This window comes from Mytilus trossulus, chromosome 14, assembly GCF_036588685.1.
Source record: "Mytilus trossulus isolate FHL-02 chromosome 14, PNRI_Mtr1.1.1.hap1, whole genome shotgun sequence".
NCBI lineage: Eukaryota > Metazoa > Mollusca > Bivalvia > Mytilida > Mytilidae > Mytilus > Mytilus trossulus.
Window position 1 is genome coordinate 7,398,464 of NC_086386.1, and position 27,575 is coordinate 7,426,038.

Below are 27,575 nucleotides of genomic sequence, written 5' to 3' on the forward strand. Positions count from 1 at the left end.
CCCATTTATTCTAATGAAAATAGATCAAACGGGACATCATTAATTTGTTAAAACATAAGGTCGCTACCATTTCAATCACCTGCTCTTGTGCTTGTGGTCTTATAACATTATTAAGTCCAACGAAATCAAACGGTACAGTCGCATATCGCCAAAATCTACAGATATGATGGAATATTCGTACTTAGGACAAAACACTTTCGATGCTGCCAATTGTACTCTACCGGGAATGGACAACCCTTTAGCTAGTTGCAGTATCCCTTGTAGTTATGGGGATAGTAATCCCTTCGGTCAAATGGCTGCACAAGGATATCGTTATAATGGGGTGCGGACATTCCCGCCTAATCCAGCTATGTCGTCTGCTAACTGTAGTATGGTTCCTCGACCACGAGAACATCCACAGGCTCCTGTTTTCCCTTCTGGTAAGTAAAGTGAATTTACACACTTTATATGGCGTTGCTTGTCGGCGATGAAATAAGATTTGGGGAAAGAAAATTGTTTAAGTTCACCTAATTTTGTTAACGGTGTCTACTTAGCCGTAATGATGAGAAGTAAATTGGATTACTCAATGTAGAAATACACATTTTACATAATTTTCGCTTTAGCTGAAAATTTTCTATTTATTTATGGCACTAAATTGATATAAACAGCAAAATTATAGTAAATTGAATCAGGGGTGGTAGTTTCAAAAGCGATTTAAGCAACTGACTTAGTTATGTTTCAAGGCAACTAGACGGGTAATTCACTTCTGGCCGCTTGAGAAGTTGCGGAAATAAGATTTGCTTCGCCGCAGTTTACGTTTTGGCATCGCTAATCACATTTGGTATTCAGTTTTATTGAAAATATTAAATAACCTTTCCAATACGATATTCGTCAACATTCATTTATACCTTTTGTTAAGTCTCTGTGGAAGAAATGTGATACATTGAAGAAGAAAGTTTCTCACATTTACCATATTGGACTGTTTTATTGGATTTGAAATAACATATATCAAAGAAGATACTTGATCTTGTCAAAAGATATCTTAAAGATTATTGAAAAATCATCACACATTAGACTTTCCCATAATTACATAATGTAATGATAGGTGATAATTCAACTTATCTTTCACAAATTACTTAGTTTATATATTTAATTAACTTAATAAGTAAGGAAATCTTAATTTAATGAATTATATGATTTTTATTTTTTAGAAAGTACACGAAAGTATATTTGAAAATTCAACTTATATTACTAAATTATTGTATGAAAACATATTTTTTGTTAATTTTTTTCGTGATTCAATTGTAACAGAATTTCCTTCCTTTTGGCGTAATCAAATATTGAACTTCGCTCATATGTTCATCTTTTACAATTTGATGATATTAAATAACATAATAAGTTAAATTCTATATAAATTTCTTTTTTTTTTAAATGCTTTCAAAATATACGATTTCCACTTATGTATTAAGCAAATATTTTTAATAAAACAAATTATGTAACAAATAATAGTTATAAAATGTAACTTAATCTAGAAATATATAATTAATTTTCAACAAAATTTGCATTCAAATAGTTTGTATTTTTTTTTAATTTTTATTTTTTGTAAAAAGTTTTGTTATTTTATCGTACACTTTTAAAATAAAATATGGGTTGACAAGGATAACTTTCGATAATATCCCGAAAAGAAAACTTACAATTAAATCCAATAAGTCTAACTTGTTACTTTTAAATTGCATTTTTGTTCTAAGGAGAGAAAATATAACTTACATTTATATTTTCTAATATCAAAAACTACTATGAAATAAGTTTCCGCTATTCATACAATCTTTTAAAAAATATAATTTTCAATTTCCTGGTCTTTTTTTCTTTCTAAAAATTAACAGAGGTCTTTGATTTGTTTAATAATCATAATACCAAAGTATTTGAATTGTTTATCATGATATTTATTGAATATTTTCTTTAAAAAAAATAACGTTTAATGTTAAAACGGTAATCATTTCATACACTTTACAGCAGAATCGGAAGAATTATTACTTTAGGATTTAAATAAATATTCAAAACGAAATAAATAACTAATAAGATAAAAGGACAAAGGAAGTACACGGTTTAAGAAACTTATTTTCAAAATAACTTTTTTTTTATTTAGACTATTCCAAAAATGTTAATATTTGAATATTAAACTTCATTTTATGTAGTTGGAAGGTCAGTTTTAATAAAGTTTATGTTTAATTCTTTTGCTTTTAATGCATATATTTTTTTTATAGTTATAAAGTGTTCAAATAGTTTCCTATTAACACGAAAAAGTGCAAGATATTTACTTTTGAACTGTTTACTGAACCATATTTTGACCCTTTGAATAAAACTTACTACTTAAAGATATAATTAATCGCGCCGTTATCATAAAAGTTAATATTGTACATATTATTACATAAAAAACTTCATCATACTATATTTTTGTGTCGTTTCTAAAAATTATAATGTGCAATTATTATTTACTTTCCATAATATTACTGTTTCATTGTTACTGATGTTACGGTTGTTTGTTTATTTCTGGTCCCATTTTGTTATCTTGCAAAATATTTAAAAAAAAATATTTTGCTATTTCTTTCACGTCAACAATTATGACAGCGGTTTGGGACGTATAAGTAGACAGTCTTTAAAAAAGCCTTTACATGCAATGTCCTTAAAAGAGGGACGAAAGATACCAAAGGGACAGTCAATTATACCACAATATATGTCTAAGGATAGCTGATATAACAGTTTTGATATCCGGGTCTCAATATTTTTACCTCTGTTTTATATAATTATTCATAAAAAAAAACAACTTTTCGTCACTTCTTACAAACAAGAAGAAACAGGATAGAACATTTTGATAAATTTGAGATACCCAAGATATATATGTAGATAATATTACAATGAACGATGCATATAGCAAAATATACATTGAACAGATTTTGTTATTTGTTCAAAATGGTTTGAAAAAGTTTTAGATAAAAATCATCAAATAAATCAAATATTTAATCCTGAATCAATATCAATTGTATGACCATCAGACATTAACCCATGATAATTTGTAAGCTGGTTTCGTAGGAAATCATACTACATCTCCGTATTTTTATATCCACGAGAGGTCTAAAATGTTATAATATATTGGACATCGTTGTATAACAAGCCCATAAATTAACCATTATTTTGCTGAACAATTTAGCAATGAAAAAAAAAAATAAACGTACAGAAAAAGATTGAAAAAAATGGTTTATAAATCAAATTAGAAAAAAGTAAATAATGAATAATTTTTTTTTAATAGTTTTAACATAGTTTGGGAATTTAAGAATGTTTCAAATTTCTATTAATTAATCGGTCTGATCTTTATATTTATTATTTATTTATTTTATAACAAATAGAGGACATTTTAAAAAAATATTCTACATGAGATAGTACTTCAAAAATGTAAACAATCATACTTCATCTTTAAACAATAATATATAGATATTTTTTCTCCAAAAAAAGTCAAATACTTTGAAACAAAAATAATAAAAATAGCAATCTGTGAGGTAGTTTAAACGCTTAAAGTATATAACCACATGTATATAAAATGTATGGTTTTGTACATGGCGAAAGTGAATTGGATTCAAACATTGTTCGATATAAAAAAAAAAAAATACACCAGGGGCCTGTTTATCGAAAATGTCCTAGAATTTGTCCTAAGATTTCTCTTAGAAATATATTAGGATTAAGTTAGGACCGACTTATAATTACGACATTGGTCAGTTTGCACACCAGACCTATATTAGGACTATCGTAGCTAGTCCCAATCACTGTCCTCAGTGTAAGCGTAACGTAAAAATGGAACACATAATATTAATTTGTAGAACAAAATCGACCGCAACCTTTGTATGGATCCCCTTTTTCACATTTAAAATGTTCAAACTCCTTTTTGTTTTATTAAATATCGCTACGTGTTTCTAATTATTGAATAATGTTTTTTTTTAATTTTTTTTTAATTTGTTGGACATGTCCTATTCAAAAATATGTCCCCGAAATAAATCGTTAAACTGTATAAACATAACACGTATATTGTTTAGAATTTACAAATCAACGTGAAACAACTGATGGAATACTTGACTTAAAATTATAATAAAATATAACGTCGCTGGGCTTTCAAAATGTTGTAAATTACAATTTTTTCAAGAAAAAAAATCTCACAAACAGGCTTTGAAAATGTTCACAAAATGCATGCTTCCAAAATGTTGTATGTAAACTTGAACATTTTTGCAAAAAGCAGTAAAATAAAAACTTTGACATTTCTGGATTAACCGAGAACTTAAATTTTCACAGAAATAAAGAAATGTACAATCATTTTTTCCCAAAGCCACTACACAACGATTTTCAAATTTTCATACAACATTTTGGAAGCAATTTTTACAAACAATAGACATTGGCAATTTTGTAATATGTATTATATTAAACGTTTTGATTGGTCTAACTATATGCTATCTTATAATACCAAAGATTTCCTTCCGCCTAGATCATTGGTGTAAAAAAGTATTTTTTAGCTCAAAAAGTCATCTACGACATTTTAGAAGCCCAGCGACGAAAAGTAGATATGTCTTAAAAAACCCGAAAAAAATTCTATAAAGTTCTATAAGAATGCATAAGAAGATAGTTGTCTAATTCATTAAAAATAAATTAAGAATAGCATAAGGCAATCATCAGAAAAAAATATAACGATATAAAACAAAGATGATAGTACAATATTAATTTATGAAACAACACAAAAATGAAATTCGTCCTTAGGTTTGTTGGGTTCAAAGTTGTTTTGGTAGACGATTAGTCCCCCAGGGTATATTTCGGAATGAAACCGTTGAATGGTCATTTTCTATCAATTTTCCCCGGCGACAAAATGAATACTAAAATTTCGAAAGATCTGTTATAGTATACAGTCTGAATCTTCAATCTTGCAGTAGTAAAACGACATGATACTTTTCTACCATTTTTACAAGCATTATTATACAAAATCGAAAGACAGAACTTTATTTCAGTCAAATTAAACTTACAGCTTGTTTTATTGAAAAAAGTAAAATCACAACAACAAAAAAACTCCGAAGAAAATTCAAAAAGGTAAGTTCTTAATCAAATGGCAAAATCCAAAGCTCAAACACATCAAATGAAAAGACTACTACTGTCATATTCCTGACTTGGTACAGGCACTTTTCTTACGTTACATTACATTACATTGACAAAGATTCGTGAAAAAACTAAGAGACACAACAGGTAAAAATGCCAAAAACTAGGGATACAAGAGCCAACACTGTGTTATCATCTTTGTCACTATGAAAACAAACAAATGTAAAAATAAAGTACGCACAGCAATTTGTCAAATTAAACAACCTCATTTTGATTTTGTTATCATACGATTTTATTTTTGTATGTAAAATCCACCTATAAAGAATTGAAAGATTTTTTAAAAGTTCTGGGACCGAATCCTAAACCTGAAACTTATATGGTTAGAGTAAAATTAACTTTGATACATCATACATTGTACATTGTAAAAAACAACTCTAATCACAATTCACTGTAAATAGTTATCAAAGGTACCCGAATAATAAAGATGTTTATGTCTTGAAAGAACAAAAGTTTTATTTGAAACGTTTGCAGACCATGTATTTAACAAATAATCAAGACATTCCTATGAGCAACTACAGTGCTACACTTCTTGTCGAGTTGTAGAGGTGACTCCATATATGATTAAATTCATCATAGATACCAGGATAAAAATTTTATATTTCCACCAGTCTCGCGTTTCGTCTACAAAAAAACTCAGTGACACTCAAATAAAACAAATGTTGTGGTCCAAATAGAGTAATAAAGTTTAAGTACATTGAGGACCAATTCCTAAATAGTTATCAATGGTACCAGGATTATAATTTAGTACGCCAGACGCGCGTTTCGTCTACATAAGACTCATTAGTGACGCTCATATCGAAATAGTTATAAACCAAACAAATACAAAGTTGAAGAGCATTGATGATCCAAAATTCCAAAAAGTTGTGCCAAATACGGCTAAGGTAATCTATGCCTGGGATAAGAAAATCCTTAGTTTTTCGAAAAATTCAAAGTTTTGTAAACAGGAAATTTATAAAAATGACCACATAATTGATATTCATGTCAACACCGAAGTGCTGACTACTGGGCTGGTGATACCCTCTGGAACGAAACGTCCACAAACAGAGGCATCGACCCAGTGGTGTTAATAGTTATCAAAGGTACCAGGATTATAATTTAGTACGCCAGACGTGCGTTTCGTCTACATAAGACTCATCAGTGACGCTCATATCGAAATAGTTATAAACCAAACAAATACAAAGTTGAAGAGCATTGAGGATCCAAAATTCCAAAAAGTTGTGCCAAATACGGCTAAGGTAATCTATGCCTAAACGTTTTGCCAAGTACAGCTAGGTTAATTTATTCCTGAACTTTCCTATGATTATAAGAACCTATCACTGGTTAATCTTCAACTTCAACTTCAACTATATAGATGTATTCTACTCTCATCGAACTTGAAATATAGGTAAAATAATACATTTAGGTCTGCTTCATATCTAAATTTAAAACAAACAATAAGGTTCGGTTGGGAACAACACTTAACGAATGAGATAATTCGGATTGAGAACTTTCGATTTCTATATAGCAGCATTCCACCAGAGCCTTTATATGGAGCAAGTTTCCAAAGTGATACGATATGTCAGAGTTTGCGTTTTCTATGATTTCTTTAAAAGACAGGTTTTGAATACAATGAATCTATCTAAGGTTTCCCACTGGAAATATTACATTCTTTACTTTGAAAAATTGACAAAAGGCCATCACATATTACTGGACCATTATGTAATACTTGATTCACGAATATATCACAATTGCCGTAACCACCATCCCGTCTCGAATGTTATATCACCAGCTAAAAATTGTCAGCAAATATCTAATAACATGTACAAAGGAAAAACGACGAGTGCCACATTTGGCGCAACACATCTTCACACTTCTGAAGTACATGAGATTGGCCTTAAGACACTTTCTATGTACATGTATACGTACTGAAACACACATAAAATTCAACTACAGATAACTAGAAATTTACTTTAATTGGTCGACGGAAGGCAGCATTACATTTAGTTTATCTAATTACTAAATATTTATCTAATCTATGAATTAACCTAGCTGACATATATTGCACTTTTTGTAAATAAAATATTGTCTTGTCTTGTCTTTATATAAAGTCAAATGATTTTCTTCGGCTTAACTTTAAATTGTAATGTCCTGTTCTCGTAACATGTTGGCGTGTGCTCAGTGGATATAAGATTTTGTCAATGTCAAAAAAAATACTGAATAATTCAAACCAAAATAAATGAAGCTAGGGTAAATCACATTAATCAAAACACAAAAGTAAGATCGGGTTGTGGCTTCTCACATTACACAGCTTTACTGACCATCATGCAAATTCAGACTCAGTCAAAATATTGCGAAAGGGACTATAACACAGTTGACAACATTTAGAACAGAATTTTCTCATGTTTTAAGTACTATTAGTAACAAACAAATATACATGGTTTACATTTTGAAGGTTTATATTCATTGTATATACCGTTTTATGTCGTATTAATATTTAAGGTAAAAAAAAAATTCTTTAAAATTACTTGACATTCAGACCATGAAATGACGCATCATCATCAAACTGTCATTATGTTAAGCTCCAGTTAGTAGAATTTTTTAAACAATAAAGGAAATAAATTCGAAAATATATTCATTTCATGGCAATTTGGCGGGAATTTGGACACTGAATATCTCTACATTGAAGCTCTCTGCCAATATAATCGTGAACAATTCCAAGCTGTTATACATAATTATGACACAGAAAACCAATCAAACATGGACAACGAAAATACATTCCTTATTTTTAAAATGATTACAAACATATAGCAAATTTTGTCAATAATTATTTTTTCGTCCTTTCAATCCAGTACAAAATTAGTGAACACTTGGCCCGTGCTGCTAAATGTTATGGAAACATTTTTATTTTGCAAAACTACATGAATGTGTAACGTTTAAATCACCCGTTCACACATTTAAATTGATCAAAATCAAAACTTATAAGTTTGAAGATAACTATTTCATAATTAAAAAGTAAGTAAATGATCTCAGTATTTGATAAAAAAAAAAATAACTCCTGTCATACATAATAAAATGGTTTTTTAAATTTGCCTTTCATTTTAAGAATTGTGGTCGATATAAAAGCAAGCATAAACAAAATCAAATACAAAACTATCCCTATATATCATTTTTTTTTTTTATCGAATTCTGACTATTTCTGGTTTGTATAGTTATCAAAAGTACCAGGATTATAATTATGCACGCCAGACGCGCGTTTCGTCTACATAAGACTCATCAGTGACGCTCATATCAAAATATTTATAAAGCCAAACAAGTACGAAGTTGAAGAGCATTGAGGATCCAAAATTCCAAAAGGTTGTGCCAAATACGTGTGTGTGCAATGTTATCGATACAATAAGAGATAAAATGGAATAGAAAAATAAAGGCTGAAATTGACTAAAAATTGAGGTCGACATAAGTATGCAAAAAAGTTTTTACTAGATGAAAATAAAAAAAGTGCTCCATGTATGCACAAAGAAGTATACCAATATTTAGTAAATATTTATTTGATAGAAAAAATATGAGAGTAGTTATTTTACATTTTGGACTTCATTCGATCATTTTCGCAAAGGCTATCATAATTTCAATATTTCACAAATTTTTCATTTGAAAAAAACATACATTTCAATTCCATTCTCAATTTTATTTGCATTGCTTCAAATTGTAATGGTCTTCATCACCATAACAGTATAAAGTTGAACAAATTGTAATTCGAGCAATATGTAAATTTGATAAAAAGTGATTTAAAGGTATTAATCTTAAGTGTTTTCTTCTCCTATTAATTGTGTTATTTTAATTTCATGTTTTACATGGAACGGAATTCAATAATCTAAATATTGTAAATCGTAGGTTATGGAAAGTTTAAATTTCCATACACTCATCATTTTCTTTTCTTTTTTCTTTTATGAAATCGCTAATTTAAGGAGCTAATTAAATATTCTGATGTTCATAATCAGAATGAAAATAAATTTTCATTACATTTCTACAAAAACTAAAAAAAAAGATATATCTTATTTAAGTACTTGTATAATAGCACTATACTCTTTCCACCTTTGAATATTACATTTCGAATCAGGAGATTAACAGTAGTTAGATGTGTTGAAATTTAAACTCGTTTATTCACATTTTACATTTATAAAAAGATTTGCTGCATAATTATTACATATCAAGAATTATGTCAAGACGGGTAGAATTTAAAGCAGATTTTATTATTATTTTTCAGAGTATGGTGACAGCTATGCAGCATCCACACTCGGCTTTGTTGCCCAGTCAAAAAGCAAGTACATTTTAACGATAATTTATTTACATTATGCTATACTGAACTCCTTGAATCATGTTTATTCACTCTGTGATGTGTGAAAGTTGAAAGTTGTAGTAAACTAGTAAACTGGTTCTGTTAACTCGCTTTATTTATCCAATTTGTAAGTTTTTTCATGTACAAGTATTTGTGTCCATCCTTCTTAACATAGAAAATAAAATTATTTGACTAGAGCAGGTACTGCGTTTTTTACGAGCACCTGTATGGGATCGTCTACGTGTTTTGTCGGGATTCGGGTTGATCAATATTAAGTTACTCTCTGTTATGTTTTGTGAACTTATTTATTTTCTTATCGTCTCTTTATTTCACTTTTTCATTGTCTCTCCGAGTTTTGAATTTCCTCTTTGTATTTTCCACCTTATTTTATGGCATCTGATTGAAACAAAATACTGATATATTTGATACATCGATAGAAAATTGTCTTCAGCTATTGTCCGTACTGCTGGTCTTAATAAAACTGTCATGTTTCATTGTGTGTATCGGTACATCTATTCTACTTACGGGATGTGATATGAATAAAACGTTACTAAATACGGTGTTTTGGAAAATATATAACAACCTTTCCCTTTGCTTGTAAAACGCGTACCAGGGTTTAACAAAGCTGTCTTAGGGCTATGATTGGTCTTAGACTACTAATAACTATGTGCTTATATTTGGGACATATCACCTTGTTATGTGCAGAACGAGAAGATGCGAAGAGTAAATTACAAATCACCAATTGGATATGAACAGACATTATCATGGCCAAATAATGCAATATTAAAATCAAATAAAACAAGCACCAGCATTAAAGTATATACGAAATTAAAATACTTATAGTAACCACAGTTAACCAATCATTTATGTATCATTTTCGACGTGAATTTCTAACTGCAAACGGGTAGAAATACGGAATTCCTCGTATATGATTTTTATACATATTAAACGTTAAATAATATGAAAATACAAAGTGTCAATTCGCCTATTTTGTGAACGTGAATATAAGATTTGTATGCACAAAAGTTAATTTTCAAGAGCAAGTACAAAATATGAAATGTTAGATCAAAGTATTTGATTTCGGTTTCTAGATTTGGGCTTATTATTTCTGAAGATTTGTTTAAAAAGTTACATTTGTAAACGGTTAAAAAGTTTTTTTGAAATATCCTAATACTTCGGACTTCATATCTCCTTTTTATTGAAAGATTTTAGAATCAAATTTTGTAGAATCTGTTTTTTTGAATTGTATCAATTTGGATAAAGAATGTGTTTGACGAATATCCAAAAAGCTTGACTCCTTTTGACTAAAATTTGTTGAGTAGTTTGTATAACTATAAAATTCCCATACAGCATCAATAATGCGTCCTAGCTGGTTGACGTGTTAGTCTATAAATGATGCTGCTTTCATTTGTATACTTTTGGGTATATGAAAGGTGTAATTTCATTTTAGACTTTATTAATTATTTATATGATTAGCGACAACAATCCGTTATAGCGCCTGGCAAGTTGTGGCAGTTTTTAACGGATCCTATGTCCTAATGTTGTCTGAAATGAACATCGTGTTATATATTAATGCATTTTGACAATTTTATTTCCACATAATGAATAAATGTTGAGCGATTATTTTATGCCATAATATAACTTGTCATTAAAACATATGAATCAATATGGTAGAAAGATTACATATTTTAATTATTAATTGTCCGGAATTATAGATTTAGAGGCAATAGCATCGGAAAAAACAATACTACTAAATATAATAGTAAAACCTTTAAAAATTTTCCGGATATATACAAGTTTTATTTCATTTTGTATGATAATTTGTTAAGAAAGAAAAAAATGCTATTCACTTGTGTATAAAGACAGCCCGTTAATTGTTTTGGTCGGCATGTTTGGATGTACGTGGCAGGTCTGACACATTTAATTAAAGAAGCAAGTATTGTCTATTCATGACTATAATTAAACGTTAGGGGTTATATACAGTAATGCTAAAACACTATTTAAATTATTTGTGTGTTATAACTGCTATACATCGAGCTATTCAAATGTATTTTACACACCACTGACTTATAAAAATATCGTTTCAAGCGTTCTGGATGAAGTAAAAAAGGAGCTTTGGACGCATGTGATTTATACAGTGCTCTTTTATATTTGAATTTTATCTTAATTTTCAAATTTGCTAAAAATGTATTCAAAATAACATCATTGAAACAAACAATTTTTAATTATGAGAAGATTTTGTTGGAAATTGAATACTTAACTGAGGATTCTATTGTACTGTTACATCATGACTTTCATGTACTTAAGACTCATAATTTTAGATACATTTGAAGTCTATTGCTCAAGATTTTTCTGGCTCTAATTCAAAAGTTATCATTCAATCTGTCTATTTACCAAAACGAGAAACAAAACATTTGTTTCTTCGTAACATTTCTGACTGCAACGTCGTAAACATACATCAAAATGATTGAAACAACCACTTTAACGCTGACCAACCGTCAATTATAATTCAATTATCATCATTTGTTAAAATTATTTCTCTCTTTGATTTATAAACATTTTATCAATATAATTTGTAATTTCCAGATATAATCGCAATTATATGCTTGATCTTTTTCCATGTAATCATACGGAATTCTAACCCATCATATGAAACAGAGAAGACTTTTATTGAACATCAATCTCGGCAAAAATATAAAGCAATTTTCTTAATGTACCACTGAGATTTGAATTGTAATTATCATCTCGGGATGGCCGGCTCGAACTAGGGATCAGTTAACCTCGGTTTAATCAAACTTTGCCAGTAGCTATTACTCAAATGAAAACACCTTCTATGTGCGAATGTATCACAGCCCGTGATAGTTAATATGAAATTCTTGATTAGAACAACCAAATGGCCATTTTGTCGCAATTAGCTATGTAGGACTTGTCCGCTTCATTGAACGGGCACGTTTTGAAGAGATTGCCACGTGACTGGCTTATGATCTTCTCCTTACAGAACAATTAACCAGTTAAGTGTTTAGATAACCAATCTGAAACAATAACCGGTCGACAAGACTTTTATTCTATTTGAAGATGTACTTACTTCTTCATTTATAAACATTTAATGAAGCGGAAACTGACCGTTGTTGTGCCGTCGTTTAAACTTCTGGTCGACTCTCTTTGTTTGTCGTAAAATATTTCTTTCGGCATAATAAAACTTGTGGCATAATACAGTTTCAATCTGTTCATTCGCATATCATAGGGGATGCATTTGTTTTTAAAGAGTAGAATCAGTCCAAATGATATAATATAAAGTTAATATTGTTGATACAAATGTATGTCGGCATTAAACATTTGTGATGCGCCTTTATATGTAAAAGTAAACAACTTATATACAAAAACGGGACGAAAGAGATTTACCGATGTTCAAATTTCATTTTTCTAAATAAGAAAATATAAATTAGAGTAAAACAAAAGAGAGGAAACCGCATCAACTCCAAACGAAGTTACAGCTTTGGTAATATAGCTAGTTATATATTATAGCAAGTATTATATGATATTAAACAATTAAATTATAATTAAATAGTGTATATAAGCTCATTATATATACCTTGATATTTTAAAGATGTCTTTTGGGCATTCAACAAATATTAATGATACAAAACGTCGCTTAAAATAAATGTTCATTTCAAACTAAAGAAAACAAATGAACGACCAAATTTAATGATATTTATTCGGATCATATGATTGCGCATGTTATTCCGTTTGAATTTTAATCATTTTAATTATTCACAGTACAAAAACATTTCTTATTTTATTTATATTTCACAACATAAACATATATTTCGATATAAATATAAACAAAAATAACAAAATCGATATAAAATATAGCTTTTTTTTTTTTTTTAAACATTTAACATATTAAGGCATTTTTTAAAGACAAATATCTATTATGTTTTGTAAAAAAAAATAGTATTATATTATTTTTGTATATTTCTTCAGCATGAATGTCAATTATATATAAGAAATGAAATTTGAATTCATAGCAATATGTTGTGTAATTATTTTCTATAAAAATATGTTAGTTGAAATATAACAAGATCATACATAGGCTGGCAAATTTGTGAGGGAAACCATTAACAGTCACCTTACCTCCACAGAGAGTGTTTTTTTCGGCATTACAAGAATCATCTGTCTAGTTTATTATTAAATAAATCAGGAACATATATATATATATATACAACTCGTCTAAACATCAACCCAACACTGTTAGATCTGTAAATTTGCTCTCGCAAATTTTTGGTTTTTCCCTCGCCGGGATTCGAACCCATGCTACTGTGATATCGTAACACCAAATCGCCTGCACTGCAGCCGTCCCGCTAGACCACACGACCACCTGGGCTCTACAAAATATAGAGCTTTCGCTGGCCGTATGTTACCTTTCCTCGTCAGTTTTAATCTAGCGGCGTACTACAGCACATGATATATAAGGCATGAAGATGTTATTGTTACAGATCAGCTAAATTATCTATAGTAAAGGATCCTACAAATTAATGTAAGATACAGTCACAGAAAATAATTATATTCATAAGTACGTCTGAGTCAGTGACAAACCTACAACAGATGTATCCATCGGATTGCCATCAATGATGGTGATACATGGCTGTGTATCTATATCATATATAGATATACTGTTCCCAGAATAAATTAAGTTGACCTTTTGCAGCATTTAGGATTCAAGATCCTAAATATATAGCCACTGTTCTTAATTTAGATTACCTGGAATTTTTACATATTTTGATTCACAAGTTAATTTATATTGTTTTATTAAACCGCAAATGAAAAACGAGACCTTTAAATTCAATTTAAGCAACAATATTCTGCTGATTATACTTAATTTGATAATGTAATTCACCAGCAAATTAAATGGTCAGTACAAATAGCCTAATAAAGATGTCATATTTAACCTTTGGAAATATTCAGTATGACATTAATTGATAAACCACGAGATACCATAACTATTTACTTCATTGATGATCTGGAATATCTAATGTACACACATTAGCATTATGTTTCTTGGAAATCTAATAAAAATGAACACAATTATATTATACCGATTTATTTACCCCGGGGACATTTCATTAAGAAAGAACAAAAGTCTACACGTGATCTTGTTTTCATTACATATTACTCAATGTGTTAAATATACAACATAAAATGAATTATTTTTACTGTAAAAGATAATTACGTGAAACTTAACGCACTTTGTTAAGGTAAAAATGACCAACCAAAGGGGAGTAACTGTCGTGTGTTGTTGTTCTTTTTCTAAATGGATAATGAATGTGTGCAGTTTTTTTGCAATGTGTTATAACATAAGTTATGTTATATAACTAAAAAAGAGGATAATTATTACTGATTTAATACTAAAACCATTCTCTGGATAACTTTTCGGAATGATTGCAAATGAGTAGCAAACTTATCACAAGTCAGGAACACGACGGTTATATTCCAGTCGTTTTATGTGTTTCAGATTTTGTTTTTGCCATTTGATTAGGGAATTTCCGTTTTGAATTTGCCTTGCAGTTCTGTATTTTGTTATCTAATTTTTACATGGAAATCAATGATAATTAAATTTGAAAAAAAGGATGCATAAAATTTTCAAACACCCTAAAAGTGTTTATAATTAATCATTAGAACTTATTCATCAACATACTATAACGTATTAAAAAAATCTACTAAATAAATCAAACAGAGAGTAGAAACAGGGAATCTGTCAAAGAGGCAACGATCCGACTAAAGCGAAAACAGCAAAAATGTTTATTTTAATTTTAATATTAAATAGTTATTGGCACTTTTAACTGGTTTTTGTTGTCAGTTTTTACGGTCAGTCTTATTGAAATTACCTTGGTGTTCAGTAAATTTGTTATTAGTACAGTAAGATTGGTTCTTGTGTGCTCCATCAAACGAGTTAAGCACTGTTTATTGGGAGGGACTGGGTGCGCGTATCATACTTCACCCGGCCGCCACAAGTAAAGAGTATCAGTGATAGTCGTTTGTTGCTGACTATCCATTTGTTGTTCTGTTGGTTACAGCGTTTCAATTTGTCATAACATAGATATAGGAAGATGTTGTGTGAGTGCCAACGAGACAACTCTCCATCCAAGTAACAATTTAAAAAGTAAATTACCTTTAAACGTTTGCTATGCTGGCAGTAAATAAAACGTCCAATATATATATAGTTGCGGACATCTGCGTCATTTGGTTCATGGTAAGTTGTTGCATTGTCTACTTGGTAATCATACCACACGTCTTCACTTTATAAATAATTGATATTTTAGGTCAAATATAATTATTAGGTGACTTCTGAATATTTCATGTTCAATGATTGCCATATAAAAATAAACAAAAACTCTCAAAAAATGCTTTAGGAAAAGCACGTTTGACCCAGGCTGAGACTAACGTCTTTTATCTTGTTTTATTTGATATTGTATTCTCTGTAGCTTTCCACTTTAAATGATGTTTTCTGTTTATTAAAAAAAAATTATACACACAGTTGATTTCCTGTCTTGGTGACGTTGTTTTTATTTATGTTATATACCCCTTCAAAGATTCAACTAATCATCGGATTTTACAATTGTATTAACTGTAATATGTTTCGAACGAAGAATTTACAACACTTTTTATGTTGAGTTAAATGTATTTACACCCCAAAATTAAGATGTTCATTCGATTTGGTACGGATGCATTTCATAACATGATTGTTTGCAAAATTAAAGCAAACGCAAAAAAAAAACCATATCAAATTACAAGCAGAAATTTAAAAACAATAAAATGAAAAAATGTTCCGTGATATTCAGAAATTTTTGTTTGTATTAGAAATTTAACAAGATTAAAAGCATTAAGTTATTTTATTATATATACTACCTTGTTCATATTATCTATATGCAATTAGAGGTACTAGTAACACATGAAAAAATATTATTATAAAAATAAGCACATTGTGGATACATATGTTGTGTCAAAATTATATTTTTTACAGGTTTTTTTTGTACAAGTTATAAGTGTTTTGACACATACTTTTTGGCACCAAGTGATACAAGTAATCTTCCAAAATTTATCAGCTGATTGTCTTAATTTCAAATTTATATACTTCAATCTTACATTGAATTACATTCAACTGGTTATAAAACTGCAAATGAGGACACATGAATAATTTAAGTTCTATTGTCATGTTTTTCCTTATACCAAAGTTATATCCATAAAAAGTCTTATTGTGTTGTTGTTATATTTTCGGTATCAATGCTTAGTATAGGACAATATCATTTAGGAAATATTGTTACAATATGCGAAACCAACAGACTGTTTGCTTGTGTCATCTATTTGTGTTATTCGGGTAATAAAACACTGTTAATTTGTACAAAATTCTGAACACATTATAATTCGTACACCATTCCAATTTGTACACAACATAATATATATATAAACCTTTTATCACACATTACAATAAATGTGTTGGGTTTATACATCAATAAAAGTTAAAGTATTGCAAGATTATATTGGAGAGAATAAAGTCAGTATCTTCATTCATCATGAATAAAATAATGTGCTGCCTTAAATACCATTCCAATATTACTCCATGGTTAGACGGACAAGAAATCCGTTGATACTTTCCAGATGCAAGTCTTTGTCATAAAGACTAGAACGTATTTCCAGGGAATAGGACCTAATGTTTCATGTTTTATTTGACATTGGGAATTCTATTGCATTTTTGGTCGATAAATTTGTGTCGTTTTGAGAAATAATGTGCCCACGTCCAGTTATAATGACTGTGACTACGATGATCAGACATATTATCACAAACAGTTACAAAAACCATGTGTATAATTTCCTGGCTTGTTTGACATTCCATGATGAATACTGTAATTAGTTATTCAGTTAAAAGTCATTTGATATTTCTACTCTGGACAACTCCTTCTGGTACCATATGAACGAATTAATATATTTTTATTTCTGTAAATCCAATTTGTGATTTTGATATTCTTTATCGGTATATTTTATATTTTTTTTTCTTTTACTTTATCTTATTTGAATTGATTTATGAAATTTTCATAATGTATATGAATAAAAGTACTCATTACGATAAGTTTAGCTGTGTGACTTTCGAAAGTCTTCCTGGCTACGCCGTAGAATTATGGGATTATCTTTTGTTTTGTTCTTTAGCCATTTAATTTCATAAGTAAAATGTATCAATATATAGAAGCTAAGACTTTAGATGGATTAAAAAAATATAGTTTGTCTTTATCCTTATGCACTTACATTTGTAAATCGACTCCACTAGTCTGTTTTAGAAATTTCAATATTTATATGCTGAAAGGTCGTACCAACACCCGTTCGAAACGTCTATGATTCTTTTAATATGTTTTGCTCGCTTGCAATAAAGTTATAAATAGTATATGCAAAATTTACGAAAAAAAACAACAATCAGTGCAATACAGCTTATAGAATATAAATATTACAAATATTCAATTACATCATTGAAATATAATTACATTTAAACAATTAATCAACTAATCATACAAGTAAGAACATTCATATAACAGTACAGCAGAATATGATTAAACATAACACATATGAAGTGGGTTGACTTGGCGAAGATATATATTTTGACAAGAAATGTTATGGTGACTATTTCTCCTTTCCGTATTATTTGGCGTACTAAATTATTATACTGGTACCTTTTATAACTACTAACTATTTCCGACACATTTATGCGTTAATTTGTCTATCGTCCTTTTTGTATATCATTTCATTCTTCTATTTAAACGATGACAAGGATTGAAAAAAAAAATTCAAATTCATACCTTTAACTTTACAGATTCGTTTACAAAAACATTTATCGTTCAAGGCGAGATAATCTAAATAATCTAAACATAGACTTGCAACACTGTTAGTTCTTTCAATCTAAAGATCACTTCAATCACATTAAAATGAATAATAAATCTTATATAGTCATACATTTTATGAGAAGAAATAAATAAAATTGCCAGATTAATTTTGTAAATACAGAATCAACCATAAAGAATTTTCAAAATTATTTTTTTTCAATTGTTAAAAGAGTCAACATCTTCAAAATGATAAATAATATGTAGAGATAAAAAAAATTAAAGAAAGAATATTGTTAAGAATATCTTTGAAAATAAAGATTGATAAAGTGATATCTGATCTTTAGTTGTGCAACAATATAATTAAAATTGTCAACACCTTAAATATGGCCCAAAGAAAGTGTATAAACAAATATTCAAAAATACAAAACGAATCAGGTAAAGGATAAACACAACAATGAACTTTTTTTCACTGTTTCCGTTGAGGCCTTAATTGACTAAGTCGTGTATGTCTTTTATTTTTGTTGCTTGATGTAATGTATCCGAGTTTTGTTTTCTGAAATAAATTAATATTTCATTTTTACCATGTATATCTTTTATATTCATTTGATAGAATTTACTGTTTGCAATAGCATAAATTGTTCTAAATAATAAGGATGTTCTTATCCCAAGCAGAAATTCCTAGCCGTATTTGACACAGCCTTTTCGAACTTTTGGTCCTCAGTGTTGTACATTTTTGTACATGTTTTGACTTTCGAACTTTTATATCTGGGCGTCACTGGTGAGTCTTGTGTGGACGAGGCGAGCTTCTGGTGTATTGAATTTTAAACCTGATGCCTTTTGTTTGCTATTATTCATGTCTTTCTTTGTCTAATATGTTCCCCTATTTATTTGTATTGTAGTCCTATAATGTTATGTTGTCATTTAAATGTTATGTTTAACATTGCCATTAAAGCGCGAGGTTTGGCATGCCACAAAACCAGGTTCAATTCACCATTTTGTTCTTTAAAAATGTCTTGTACCAAGTATGGAATATGGCCATTGATATATTATAGTTCGTTTCTGTGTGTGTTACATTCTAACGTTGTGTTTCCGTTGTCTCATTTGTTTTCTCTTACATTTGAGTGTGAATTCACATAACTATAAGACGTGACACGGTACTTTTCTATTCTAAATTCATGTATTTGGTTTTGATCTTATATTTGTTATTTTCATCGGATTTCGTCTAATGCTTAGTATGTTTCTGTGTGTACATTTAATGTTGTGTCGTTGTTCTCCTTTTATATTTAATGCGTTTCCCTCAGTTTTAGTTTGTAACCAAGATTTTGTTTTTGTCCATCGATTTACGAGTTTTGAACAGTGGTATACTACTGTTGCCTTTCTTTAAACAACAAAATTTTCTCTCTTTTCTTTCGCATCATATAAATGTAACGGAATTTGATGAGACTGTTATTAAAGTGAGAGGGTTAGCGCTATAGAACCAGGTTTAATCCACCATTTTCTACATTTGAAAATGCCTGTACCAAGTCAGGAATATGACAGTTCTTGTCCATTCGTTTTTGATGCGTTTTGTTTTTTGATTTTGCCATGTGATTATGGACTTTCCAAATTGATTTTCCTCTGAGTTCAGTATTTTTGTGATTTTACATTTTTCTATTAGCTCACATATTTAAATACAAAATGAAAGCAAGAGCAATACAAACCATGCTAACAAATTTGTCTGTTAGATTTTCTCGTGTTGCCTACTGGTCGTTGGGTCATATTTTTATTTTGTCTAGTTTGACTGTTGCTTATATAAGGCAGTATGTTTTGAGGTGCTCTTCCAAAAGACATAAAATGCAGTTACCAAATAATAACTAAATTCAAATAAATAAATGATAGAATATAATGTAAGTATAATAATATATTAAATACACATAGTACACCAAATAAGCTAACAACTAGTTGTTGGCTGTTGATAATTATTTTTGGGATACGATTTAATATCGTTTAAAATAACTTAACATTAAAAAACAATTTTCAATGCTGCTTTTCGAAATCAGATGTGATTTGATTTTCACCAAATATTTTTTCCGTTGTTATTTTCCGAGTTTTTAATTGAAAATTTGCCGAAGGATAATAGCTGCAAGTCAGTCTTTATTTATTTCCCGACCAATTGACAAATAATAAAAGTGCTAATAATAATGAATTTCACCTCTAGGTAGAGTTCCGTTTTCTGAAATTCAATAAGAATCGACCTATCATTTTATTGAACATGTCTTTCAACACTCAGCATTTAGTAGTGGTAATTTGACAATGCGTCTTGTATTTAGACAAATACTGGATATAGTCTGGCTAAAATTCATTATATCGCGAAGGCAAACAAGAGAATTTTATTAGCCTGTGTTATCATTGATTCTTTCCTGATAAATTAGATGCCATTTCTACTCTTGCTTAATACGAATTTTATTTAATAAAAAAGTTTAAAGGCATTGTCCGTTATGTTTTCAATCCCTTGATTAATTTTCTCTTCACTCTTGTTTAAGATAAAATGCGTGCAGAGGCTTAGTTCAAGTAATAATTGCTCGGCGGCAGTCAAATGCTCTTTGCTGTAATCAAATTATAAGAATATAAAACTAATATCAATATGTGAATTTCGATTTGATTCTCCGGATGGCGATTACTTGACTATTGTCTAAGTACGCTTCAAATATCTGGGGACGGCACAAAATAAATATCTGGGCTCTGTGTATCAAAATAACGTTAAATGATCAAACAGATCTCCTTTTTCCTCAGAAGATAGCGACAATTTTCCACTAGTTAATGACACAATAGATTTGCGTTAGTTTTATTGTTATTGCACAATATAATGGTATAGTACTAATCCTATATATTTTTATATATTGATTGCTTTATTTCCTGTATATCTAGATGCAGACATCTCTAACGTAAATGTGTGACATCGCAGTTATGTAACATACACATGTAATTCATTTCTATAAGGGTAGAACTATATTACACTGCTATGACAAAGCAGTCTCTAAGATGTTTAAAATTGCCGTCAAGTTTATGACTCTCATATTATCTAAGCTGTGCTCTAACAACATTGTATTGAATGAGTAGAGCAGTTGTATATAGGTCTTGAAAGCTTTCAGAATCTTCCAATGACAAGGTTTACGGACATATTCATGGCAGGACTCTAAAACGTTACGATGATGTCACCTAGTTGCAAAGAAGTTACTGAGATTGGTCTTGTTCAGCACAATCCCTATGTTTTAGCATTTGTCTGTAGAAAGATAGTTGTCAATATGCCATGTTAAAATTATCTGACTATTCATATTTTATTAGATTGCTAATGCGGATAGATAGCACAATTTAAAATATATTCCTAGTATAATATATTTGCTTCTAGTAATAGCAATGAAACATTTTTTTATTTTGAATATTCTTACCATAATTAATAAATTAAATGTTTTGTTAATGGTATTTTGAAACCATTCTAGATCTAAAAGTCTATGAATTACAATCATAATCTGCATATTGAGATGGTGATCGAATATAAAAATGTTAAATTTTGCATCAATTATACAAGGCAACTAAAATATACAAACATAAAAACAATGTAACCAAGTTAGTACGGACATGTTTTTAAACAACTGGCACTGGTTTAATGAAGCAATAATAACCCTGTCATAAGATAGAAAAACAGGTTAAAAAACAGAACAACCTTAGAATAAGATACTAATTGATAACATTCGAAAAAAAAAGCAAAAGGAGAAAATCCAATTGAAATGAATTGCGTATTGCTCCCTCGAGGCAAAGAGTTACTTCCCTTTAAGTGATGTCTGATACTATCCACATGTATCCATTGGAGAAGGTAATTTTCCTAAGGTCGACCTCTCATTCTATTTCTCCAATTTGTATCCATGAAAATGAAGCCTAACAAAGTTTGTATTAGGAATTTATTAGATCAGCTTGTCGGTGGTTAAATATTCAAGTTATTTTCTGGATGTTCTTAGCTCTCCCTTGTGGGTTATAATTTATGATCTTGTCAGAATAATGAGCGATTACTCCTATGGAATTGATTGTATATATTTTGTTAATCTACACTTGATGGAAACTGCTCGTTTTATTGATGTCTTTATGGTTCTTCATTAACTGTACAGTGGCACAATTTCGAACGTGTATTGTCTTTTTTTACATGCTTGATGATCATAAAATAGTTAACCTAACCACAAATAAATGCGTGCCCACGTGTCGTGTGGTTCAATAAGATGATCAGCATTCAAATAGAAAATATCATTGTTGTAAGAAATACATATATTTGACCGAAGAATATTTTATACAGTAACTTCCCCGGTTATGTGTTTCAAAATTTGTTGGATGTCATTAGTAAAGTTAAACGAAATATTTCACACATATAATATATATAATAGTGAGAGAGCCCCTCCTTCACTCGATCTTTCCGTCTGTTTGCGTGTGGGTGGCAGTGAGATGTATTCGAGTCTATATCTTTCTGAAGATATTTTGTGTTTAATTTTAGACTAGAATATCAAAAAAATATTTAATGTTTTATTCATCAATTCATCAACATTTTTTTAATTCCTCCACTTTTGTTATTTTTGTTTCAGAGTTATAAATGAGTGTTATTATCCTAATAATTTTATTTCTGACCTGCTGATTTTTATGAAAATAAATTTAGTTACCTATTTTTTATAACCTTTTTTATTTCTTCATCTATTTTTTTATGTTCACACAAGATTCGAAGAACATAAATATTGATTTAATTCAACACAAAATAATTGCATATGATTTGTATGATAACTTTAGTATTCCATTTTAGGGCTATCCTATAAAATGTATCCTCATAGTCATGAAAGTGGTCTGAGTCCAGAAAAACGAAAACAAAGAAGAATACGAACAACATTCACCAGTGCCCAATTAAAAGAATTAGAGAAAGCTTTCTCAGAGACACATTATCCAGATATATATACAAGAGAAGAAATAGCAATGAAAACTGATTTGACTGAGGCCAGAGTACAGGTAAGGTTTCCGTAGTTTAATTCATAGATGTTAAAACATTTACAGTTTACAATAATAATGTGTCCGGGTAAAGTGACATCTATTTCTGCGGACTGTCACCTTGTGAACTACTACCACGTTAACAATCTGGCTCAGCGTGTCGGTCTAGTACAAAGGGGAATATTCATGTATTCATATTTCCTTAACATTTCTGGTCATAAGTTAGCAATAAGCCAATAAATCAAGCAGCCTTCCATCATCGTATGAACAATTTAGTTTTTTATGTTGTGTCTTCTGCACTAGTATTTGTCTCTGTCTTTTTATTTTCTAAGCCATGGCGGTGTCAGTGTATTTTTGATCTACGAGTTTGACTGTCCTTCTGGCCTCTTTCGTTTAAAATGGTCACTTGTTGACATCCACGACTAGTATTACAACAAAGGTCTGAAGAGTTTGCTTCTATTAGTATATAAATTCGTTTCTGAAATAATCAAAGAAATTCTAAACATGACCCGTTATAGGGTATCTATATGTAATGATGTTTATTGAAAAAAAACCCAGCTGAATATCAAAGCTTGTTGTACAATTATATTACGATTGGTGAGATTTAAGAAGTCAAATTATAAAACAAAAGATTAACGTCTTTATTTATCATGTTATATTAAAGGTCTGGTTTCAAAACCGACGTGCCAAGTTTAGGAAAGTAGAGCGAGCAAAGCAGCAACAACAATCTGCATCCTCCACACCAGCGACAACAATAAAACAGGAACCTAATGCAAGCAACAATACAAACAACTCTAATAACAACAATAACAACACTAAGGAAAAGCATAAACAGCCAGAGGAAACTTCAAGTAGGTATTCTATAAAACTGAGAAAGGAAATGGGGAATGTGTCAAAGCGAAAACAACCCGACCATAGAGCAGACAACAGTCGAAGGCCACAAATGGGTCTTCAATGTAACGAGAATTCCATTCTAGTATACATATGGACTCTATTGTGTCATTGAAAATCATACCACATACAAGTAATTCATATTATACGTTGTATTGATATTGTTTATGAGAATTGGTTGCTTAATCGGAAGAAAATTAACAATATTTGATTTTTTTTAATTACTCCGTCGAGTTATCCGAATATACAAATAGTAGAATATTCAGACGATTGCAGTATTACTCAAGCAGTTTATTTTGGGGAGAATCAAACATATGTTTCTAGAAAAAAACACAGAATCAAATTTGATATTAATTATGATATGGTCTTCGTGTTATCATCGTAACAGCAATGTTTTATTCATAATAACGAAACTTTAACTTCTATATAGTTTCATCTAATTAAATTGTGCATGTAGATCGATGTTTTTGTGTTTCTGTCATAATCAATGTATCACAAGGATATCTATTTCTTACAGACAAAACTTTGTCAGAAAGTTCTAAATGGACAAGCAATGTGTCGAGTAATAAAGTAGCAACCTCCTTGAGTGGAGCACCATCATTACCTGGTCCGTACTCTGGTATCCTTTCAGCACATTCATCTGAATACCCTAATGTTCCAGCTTTAGAAAAAGCAACATCGTTGGCAGCAGGTTTGTTTTGAAGAGAACGGGACAGAAAGGGGAAATAACTGCTACTAATTTATGTTGTGTTGATAACGTTCACGTTCGTTGGCAGAATATTGACTGTACCTAAAGAGGATATAAAGTCCGAGGATTGTATTATATACTTCGTGTTCTAAGATACATCCATTGTGCCAATACTTTGAATTGATTATGTTTGTATATAATTGTACATCGATACTGGTTCAGAGATATGATAGTGTTGTGGAAAGTACATGTTGAGTGTTTACAGCACACAGAGTGAAACTTAATACATTGATGTGAAAGAACAGTTATTTGGACTTATATACGTGAAAGAGTGCCATCAGTAAAGGGGACAAATATGTAGAAAGGGACGTTCTTGTGTACTTATAGTTATAAACTGATGCTCTTTAGCACTTACATAAAGAAGGCATAATTACTATTGTTCCTTATAAATTATGTTCAATATCGTTTTGATACATATTATTTACATTTTTACTGCAACCAGCATTTCACATGTCAGCTGTAAAAATCATGATACAGCAAATACTGCATACCTCTTAGATTTTATGTACATAGTTAAAAGCTATTTTATGTTTGAATATATCGTATATGATATACGTGGTGTCAGTTATTATAACAGATCAGTATTATATAATTTTTTTATAAGAGCATTTTAATTTATTTTTATCAACGATATGACCCTTACAGTATTATTTTTATGTGCCAAAAATATAAAGTCAGTTGAATGTAGAGTATACAAACTTGTCTAAAGTTTGTGTATTATATATATTACAGCTTCCGTAACACACTATACCAAAAACTAATGAATTGTAATTACTTTATGTTTCATTTTTATTGTTTATTTGTGAAATGTATTATGAAAAAGTCAATTTTATTTTTATTGCAATATTTCTAATCGAAAATAAGTGGTGATATTGAAAAAAGGCAAGAGCCGGTGTATTATGAAAGTGATTATGTTTGTCCTGTGTGTAATTCTCTTAGTCTTAGATATGTCTTGTGCTTTGATTACTGTAAGCGATGCTTGTACAGGTTTTTGCACCAGTAATGTACGGAGTAGCACAGGTGTCATTTTGATAAGTAATAATAAATTATCAATTTAAATTAGATTTAAGCTTTCTTTTTATTTTTTTTGTTCTTGTTATTAAAGAACCGTGCATGCATTGCGGTTACACATTATCCATACCCTTGCAATCTAATTTCTTTTCATTGAATTGTCCTATTTACACAGGAATTAGAGCTTTCCAAAAATGTTTTTCAATTATTTGACCACAAGTGCAATGTTTGATATGAAATGAATTTACAGTAATGGAATCTATGACAATTCAACGGAGAAGATAATAATTTAACATTTTGTTGTGCATGCGTTTCAATTGAACAATTTCTAATGGTTGTTTCAGCAAAGAACTCATTTTATTTTTATACAAGATTTTGATCCGCGAAACGTTATATTATAAAATTTAGATAATCTTTTCTCATATCATTTGCAACGTTGAAAAAATACAATAAACTAACACGAACAACACTTATAAAGGTAATTTTGCTTACAAAACACATTTGAATTACTAGATACGGGATTAGAATAGTGCACTGTATATACACACATTAATTGCTTCCTTATTATGTGATCTTTATGACAATTCATATACAGTATTTTGTTGCAAAATGATTGTAAATTCAGTATTAATAAATGTAATTGTGCCAAAAATTACCTCTTGCAGGATATTATAAATTAAAATTATCTGATAATGTTCAACTTTTTTTTATTTTGAAGTCATTATATGTCCCATGGATTACATATAATTTATATACATTCAACTTTTATTTGTTTGTTTGATTTTGTTTTTTTACTTGAAAGGCATATTATGTATACGATATTATTAAAGATACGTCTTTATGTGTTTGTACTAATTATTTATTGAAACAGAATCAATATGGCATTATGTATAAAACATAAAAGACCTTATGTAAATGTATACAAATATAACAGAAAATAGAGTAAGCGTCAATTTTTGTATACAAAGAATACAGAATAAAGTTTTATCATCATTAGCAAAGTGTACATTGTACTTCTGTAAATTAACCAAATCCATTGACTCATATTACTAGTTTGTACACAATTTTGCAAAAATGACAGTTCTTAATCTTCCTGGCTTAGGGTTCTCTTCTATTTAGAAGCTTTTCATCAACATTATTATGTAACTTGATCTTGCTAAACATTTAGCTCTAACAACACCATTCTCGATTTCTTATCGGGTATCCATTCACTACGAACAACACGACGGATGCCACACTCATAGCAGGATATGCCATCATTTCCGGATAATAAATTTAAAGATAAGAATGTGTGGTAAAATTGCCAATGGATCAGTACGCCACAGGAAATAGGACACCGTATAAGTTCGCTTGCAATTTTCGTTAAGGTTCATGTTGCTAAATATTTGTGTTGTTTGCAATTCCTTTACAGTAGCTTTCACTTACTTATTAGAACTCTTAGATCGATACTCAAGTTCTGATGTTTTATACCATTCTGTTAGCTAGTACCGATAATTTCACAGCGGTAGATGTAGCGCTGTTAAGTCTCTTGATGTTTCATTGCGGTCAATTGAGATATGTTCACTTAATATTTTCATTATCT

At 29.7% G+C, this 27,575-nt stretch overlaps 1 protein-coding gene across 1 annotated transcript; it reads left to right on the forward strand.

The window, feature by feature from the left end:
• On the forward strand, positions 1-25,946 carry LOC134696124 (paired mesoderm homeobox protein 2A-like). The gene is made up of 5 exons (XM_063557742.1): positions 1-419; positions 9,407-9,460; positions 23,165-23,364; positions 24,008-24,194; positions 24,752-25,946. The coding sequence occupies exons 1-5, from the start codon at positions 164-166 to the stop codon at positions 24,934-24,936; spliced, it is 882 nt and encodes a 293-aa protein (XP_063413812.1). The 5' UTR covers positions 1-163; the 3' UTR covers positions 24,937-25,946.
• Positions 25,947-27,575: the final 1,629 nt, after the last annotated feature.

Coding starts and splice junctions, on each gene's coding strand:
- LOC134696124 (XM_063557742.1), top strand. CDS start 164: ATGATGGAATATTCGTACTTAGGACAAAACACTTTCGATGCTGCCAAT. Junction 420..9,406: donor GGCTCCTGTTTTCCCTTCTG/GTAAGTAAAGTG, acceptor ATTATTTTTCAG/AGTATGGTGACAGCTATGCA. Junction 9,461..23,164: donor CTTTGTTGCCCAGTCAAAAA/GCAAGTACATTT, acceptor ATTCCATTTTAG/GGCTATCCTATAAAATGTAT.